Genomic DNA, 6,000 nt, shown 5'->3' with positions numbered 1-6,000 from the left:
CATCCCTTTCCTCAGTATAAATCTGCCTCTTTGGTCCCAACTGGTTTGGCTCAGTGGATAGAGTGCTGGCCTGCAGACTGAAGGATCCTGGGTTTGATTCCGGTCAAGGGCATGTACCTTGCTTGAGGGATCAATCCCCGGGGGGGTTGTGCAGGAGGTAGCTGATCATGTTTCTAACTCTCTATCCCTCTCCCTTCCTCTCTGTAAAAATCAGTAAAACATATTTTTAAAAAATCTGCCCCTTTGTCTGACTTCTCTTTTGAATGGACTATAACATCTTGGTTCCTGCAGTTAATTAAAGTTAAAAAAAAAAAAAATAGCCCTAACTGGTTTGGCTCAGTGGATAGTGTCGGCCTGTGGACTGAAAGGTCCCAGGTTCGATTCCGGTCAAGGGCATGTACCTTGGTTGTGGGCACATCCCCAGTAGACGGTGTGCAGGAGGCAGCTGATTGATGTTTCTCTCTCATCGATGTTTCTAACTATCCCACTCCCTTCCTCTCTGTAAAAAAATCAATAAAAATATAATTTAAAAATATTTAATATGTGTTCATTTCCTAATGTATAAGAACAATGACTTTTTTTTTGGGGGGGGCGGTAGTTATCCTTTAACAAAATGAGCAAGTAAACAACTTGTACGTTGACAGTGTAATGTGTTATGGAGAAAATAAAGCAGAATAAGGAGGGGCACAGGCATGTCACTCTAGAGAAGGTGCTGTGGGGGGGACCCTCCTGAATAAAAAGTGCTACCGAATTATTCATTACCCGAAATTCAAAGGTCACCGGGGGTCCTGGGTTTGACCTGGCAGGACAGCTTCTGAAGGATGCGAGGGCCTGGCCTGGCGAGGCTGCCAGACGGCTCTGACCCGAGGCCGGGGCGGGAGACCGCGGAGAGGCCGCGAGGGTGGGCGAGCGCGCAGGCGGGGGGCTGCGGGGGCGTGTCCGCCGAGGCCCCGCCCCTGACGTCGGCCCGCGCCTGCCCCGTCGGCGTGGGTAGCGAGCCAGGCGGCGGCGGCCTGACGCGGGGTGGCCGCGGGCTCAGCCGCGGTGCGGGGCCCATGGCGGCGGCGGGGACGGCGGGGGCCCGGTCGGCCGAGGGGCCCCCGGGGCCGGCGGCGGCGCTGGAGCTGTGGCTCAGTGAGTAGCCGGCGCCCTGGACGCGGCCCAGCGCCGCACGTGAGGCCTGGCTTCCCGCTCCTCCCGGCCTTTCCTCCGAGGCCTGCCGGGCGGGGTCGCGGGGCTGCGGGCGGAGCCGGGCGCTGCGCTCGCCCCGTCTCCAGCCCCGGCAGACGTTCGCGGGTCACTGACGTCGAGCCTTTCTTTCGTGCGGAGCCCTGTGCCGGGAGCCGGTTTCCGCCGTCGTGAACCCTCGCGGAGGTCCCGAGGGACGGCTCCCGTCGTCCGCCCCGTTTTAGAGGCGGGGACGTGCACGGTGCGCAGCGCCCTGCGCTCCCGGGAGCTGGGAAGGGCCCCCGCTGCCGTCTTTCCTGCACACCAAGTCCTTCCTTCTGTGTGTGGGGTTCGCAGTGGCCGCTGCTTACGGGAAGTGTGCCTCCTGCGAGCGTGACCCCAGGCCCCAGGCTGGGTGGGGAGTGACCGGCCCCGGCTACCGAGGACGAGCCGGGAGCCAGCGGATAGAGTGTGCTCCTCGCATTGGGCTCTGCTCGGCGCTGGGCCCGGATGTCTCGCACAGGGGCCTCGCTCACAAAGACTGTTTTCGTCTAACATCACCTTGTTTGTAATGGGCAGAGGGACGCGTTTGTTTCAAATGCGGTAGTAGGAATTTTTTTTTTTCTGGGGACTGTTTCAGTGGATATAGCATTTGAGTGGATAATGGAGGCGACAACATTCCAGACGGAACCACAAGTGCAAAAGCTGGGCGCAGGAGGAGGCTGGAGCGTTCTGGGCGCTGCTGGAGTGCCAAGCCTGAGAGTGGCAAAGGCTGCAGGGCTAGTTGGGGCAAGTTGTTCCAGGGGCTTGTGTGCTGCAGAAAGGAGTTTGTAATTTTTCCCGTGATGTGGGGTTGAGGGGCAGTGTTGGACTTCAGCCAGAGAATTTGTGATGAAGGACACCTCTTCAAAGTATTACCTGCCGCCATGTGGCGCTGAATTGGTTAGGGGCGTGAGACTTCAGGCAGGGGGAGATTTAAAGCTCTTTTGGTAGGGTTTTGGGGCTCAGGTAGGACAGAGGCTTTAAGGTGGAGAGTAGAAGCAGTTAGCAGGCACAAACCAGCCTGGAGGCATTAGAATGGAGGCAGGAACGGGAGGAATCGGAATCGGGTGGGTCCCAGGTTTCTGGCTCCAGTAACTGGTTCCAGACGCTTCACCTGTCTGGAGGAGCTGGTTTAGGAAGGAGGAGACAGTTGAGTTGTGGAGGTTGAGGTGATTTTGGCACAGTGAGAGAGATCCTCTCTAGGTTAGTTGGTCGGCCCCAGATCAGGTCAGAGCTGGAGGTTAGCTTGGGAATCGGCAGTTCATTGGCTGTGAGCTTGTCCAGGGAGGCTATGAATATTAAGAAGGGCAGAGACTTGCAGATGGAGCATGGAGAACCTCAACATTTAAGAAGCCGATAGGACCCGACCAGCATGGCTCAGTGGTTGAGCGCAGACCTATGAACCTGGAGGTCATGGTTCAATTCCCAGTCAGGGCACATGCCTGGGTTGCAGGCTCCATCCCCAGTATGGGGCATGCAGGAGGCAGCCAGCCAGTGATTCTTTCTAACCATTGATGTTTCTACCTCTCTCCCCCTCTCCCTTCCTCTCTGAAATCAATAAAAATATATTCTAAAAAGAAAGAAAGAAAAAAAAGAGAAGCAGATAGGAAAAGCTGCCTGAAGACAGGAGAAGCAGACATGGGGGTGGGCAGGTGGAAGCTGGGAGTTAAATGGTGAACAGTAGACTTAGGCTGGAGTTGCAGAAAGCCCAAGTGGGCTGGGTTAGAGGACAGCAGGTGCTGGCCCACTGACTGGACCCGTTGACCTTGGTGATGACCAGGCGGAAGAGATTAGAGGGAAAGGGCCCAAGGCAGTTCTTAGCTCCAGCTGTCTTAGGCCTACGTAGTCCCAAAGTTGCTAGAGCTTTCAGTTTTTCAGATAGGGCTGGAACCTACGTTTTTATGTGAAATCTTTTGAGTTTTTAAAAGCCAGGTTGCTCAGTTGGTTGTGCCAAAGTTGTGGGTTTTGTCCCTGGTCAGGGCACATACAAGAATCAACCAATGAATGAATAAATAAGTGGGACAAGTCATTGTTTCTCTCCATCCCTCCCTCTTTTCCTTTCCACCTTTTCCACTCTCCCACCCTCTCTCTCCTTCCCTTCCTCTCAAGTCAATAACTAAAACATTAAAAAAAAAAAAAAAAGCTGACAACTACTTTGAAAATATAAAGTTCATCTAGTCCAGGCCAGGCAGAATTAATCTGTGGGGAGATGTAGTCTCTGACCATCAGCCCCTCCCCCCCACCCTCCTTTTTTTTAAAAAAAAAAATTGTATTGATTTTTAGAGAGAGAGGAAGGGAGAGGGAGAGCGAGATAGAAACATCAATCATGTGAGAGAAACATCATTAATAGGCTGCCTCCTGCAATACCCCCTTCTGGGGATCAAGCCCATAACCCCGGGTATGTGCCCTGACTGGGAATTAAATCAGTGACCTTTTGGTTCCTGGATGGACGCTTAACCACTGAACCATACCCAGCCAGACTAAATGGTGTTTGAATGTGAAATGGAGGAGAGAGAGTAGCCAGAGGGAATTAGATGTGAAGGAGGTCTTGAAAGGAGGTGGGCATCAGTGAGCCCCTCTCTACTTGATGTTGCTTTGGGGGAACTCTCCCTCCTGAATTCTAGGTCCCACTTTTAAGCCATTACGGAGAGGCTTAAAGGTGCTAAAGGTCAGAGCTAGAGCAGAAAGGGTGACACACAGGACTGGCACCTTTTGTTTTTCTGAATGTCTGGGGAAGGAGATAGAGATGATTGCACATGCAAATAAGTTTGTTAGTAACACCCCGTAGATCCCCCCCCCCCCCAAAGAGTGTTAGGGGCTGATCGGGTGTGAGGAAGGTGGGGATGTTGGAATGGCTGGTAAGAAACAGAAGGGAGCCCACCTGGACACTTGGGGACAAGGTTTCTCAGTTTCAGTGCTGTTGACATTCTGGACCTTATAATTCTGTGTTGTGCGGCCCTGTCCTGTGCATATAGCTGATTAGTGGGATCCCTGGCCTCTACCCACTAGATACCAATAACACACACCCTTTTCCCGATTGATCAAAAATGTCTCCAGACATTGCCAGATGTCTCTTGGGGGAGAGAGGCAGGATCCCCTGATGCCTCCCGACCTCCACCCAGTAGGAGCAGAGAAGGTGAACTAGGGTTAAACCGGAGGTGTGGGAGGCGGGGCTGGGCACGGAGGTGGTGCAGTGGAAGGATAAGGGTGGAGAGGTTGCAAAGGCCAGGGCAGCAGGCTGGATGGAGAAGAAGGTCACTTAGGTTGGGTCTGAGGACTGCTGAGCTCGGCTCAGTGACTGACCTTGCCTCATCAAGCAGGACAGCTGTGTTTCCATAGAGTAAACACAGGTGCCTTTTAGGGCCATAGGCATCAAAGGAATCAATGCCCGTGAAGTACTTCGAGCAGCGCCTGGCACATAGCAGTGTTAGCTACTGTTGTCAGTCTTTTTAGTTCTAAGTGACAGAAAACTAGTTCATATAGGATTCCCAAAAACAGGGGAAAAGAGAAAACATTATACCTAGAATTGGGAAGGAATAGTTCCCCAAAGGATCATCAGGAAGCTGTTATCAGAAGTTTCTCGCTTTAAAAATACAGCAACTTGTGTGCATTCAGGAGTTTTCCCCCACGTGGATGATTTTGGTCAGTGTTTCACATGACTGTATGTGTAACTGCCGGATTCCTGTTAATGGAAGCCCCAGACACCCCATTGTATGGGTGTACTATGGCTTGGCTAACCAGTCCCCAGAAGTGGACATCTTAGGTGGTTGCCAGTCTCCTGCTATTAAAAGCAGACCAGGCCCTCTGGGTCTCTGGGATTTGGGTAGCTGGTCGTGCTGTCAGCAGGCAGTAGCTTAAAGCCGGGTGCTCAGTGAGTCCCTTCCAGCTGGACCTCCTCCCAGGTGGTGTGTCCTGTCTTTTTTCCAGCCCCACTTGTATGCCTCCCTTGGGGATTAGGAGTGTCTGGATTACAATCTATTTATGTTCTGGGAGCTTCTCCAGGGCTGAGTTCAATCTCTGTCATGGAGCCCAGCACAGGATATCCTTCTGCATATGCTTGTTGGATAGCTGCTGGGCGGGAGGCGCAGCGTGCACTTCCTGCACCTCCCCCTGTGCAGTGCAGTGAATGCAGTTGATGGGTTGAGTTCCAGATGCTCCTTTGGGCTCCCCTAAAGTATAGCACAGGCTGCTCCAGCCGGCCAGAGGGCCAGAGGCATGCCCCTGGCATTTGGGTGCAGGGGGTGGGAGATGATATTTCTTCTGGATTAGTCACTCTAGGATGAGTCATTTCATTCACAATCAGAAGTTTAAGCAGTTTTCTTTCCTTTTTTTTAAACTTTTTTTTTTTTTTTTAATTTTAGAGAGAGAGAGGAAGGGAGAGGAGGGGAGAGAGAAAAACATTGATGTGAGAGAGAAATAACAATCAGCCAATCCCTCACGCCCCCTGACCAGGAACCAAACCGGAGGCCCCCACTACATAGGATGATGCCCAACCAACTGAGCCACACCAGCCAGGGCTCAACAGTTTTTTTAAAAAATTATTTTTATTGATCTCAGAGAGGAAGGGGAGAGGGAGAGAGAGAGAGAAACATCAATGATGAGAGAATCATTGATTGGCTGCCTCCTGAATGCCCCCAACGATTGAGCGTGCAACCCAGGCATGTTCTTTTGATTGGAATAGAATCTGGGACCCTTCAGTCCGTAGGCCGACGCTCTATCCACTGAGCCAAAGCGGCTAGGGCTCAACAGTTTTCTTAATATCTCTTACCAGAGTCATCTGCTTGAAATGCC

General features: G+C 52.4%; 1 protein-coding gene across 3 annotated transcripts in view; it reads left to right on the top strand.

The window, feature by feature from the left end:
* The first annotated feature begins 1,008 nt into the window (after positions 1-1,008).
* The window catches only part of GGA2 (golgi associated, gamma adaptin ear containing, ARF binding protein 2), a 48,981-nt gene continuing 43,989 nt past the window's right edge, over positions 1,009-6,000 (top strand). For all 3 annotated transcript variants that reach the window (XM_054714427.1, XM_054714426.1, XM_054714428.1), the window contains exon 1: positions 1,009-1,134. In XM_054714427.1, coding sequence (XP_054570402.1) covers positions 1,056-1,134 — 79 coding nt within the window. In that variant the 5' untranslated portion in view covers positions 1,009-1,055. The remainder of the gene's footprint in view (positions 1,135-6,000) is intronic.

Source organism: Eptesicus fuscus, chromosome 4, assembly GCF_027574615.1.
Source record: "Eptesicus fuscus isolate TK198812 chromosome 4, DD_ASM_mEF_20220401, whole genome shotgun sequence".
Lineage (NCBI taxonomy): Eukaryota > Metazoa > Chordata > Mammalia > Chiroptera > Vespertilionidae > Eptesicus > Eptesicus fuscus.
The sequence above is the reverse complement of the archived record's forward strand: the minus strand, read 5'-3'. Positions and strand labels throughout refer to the sequence as shown.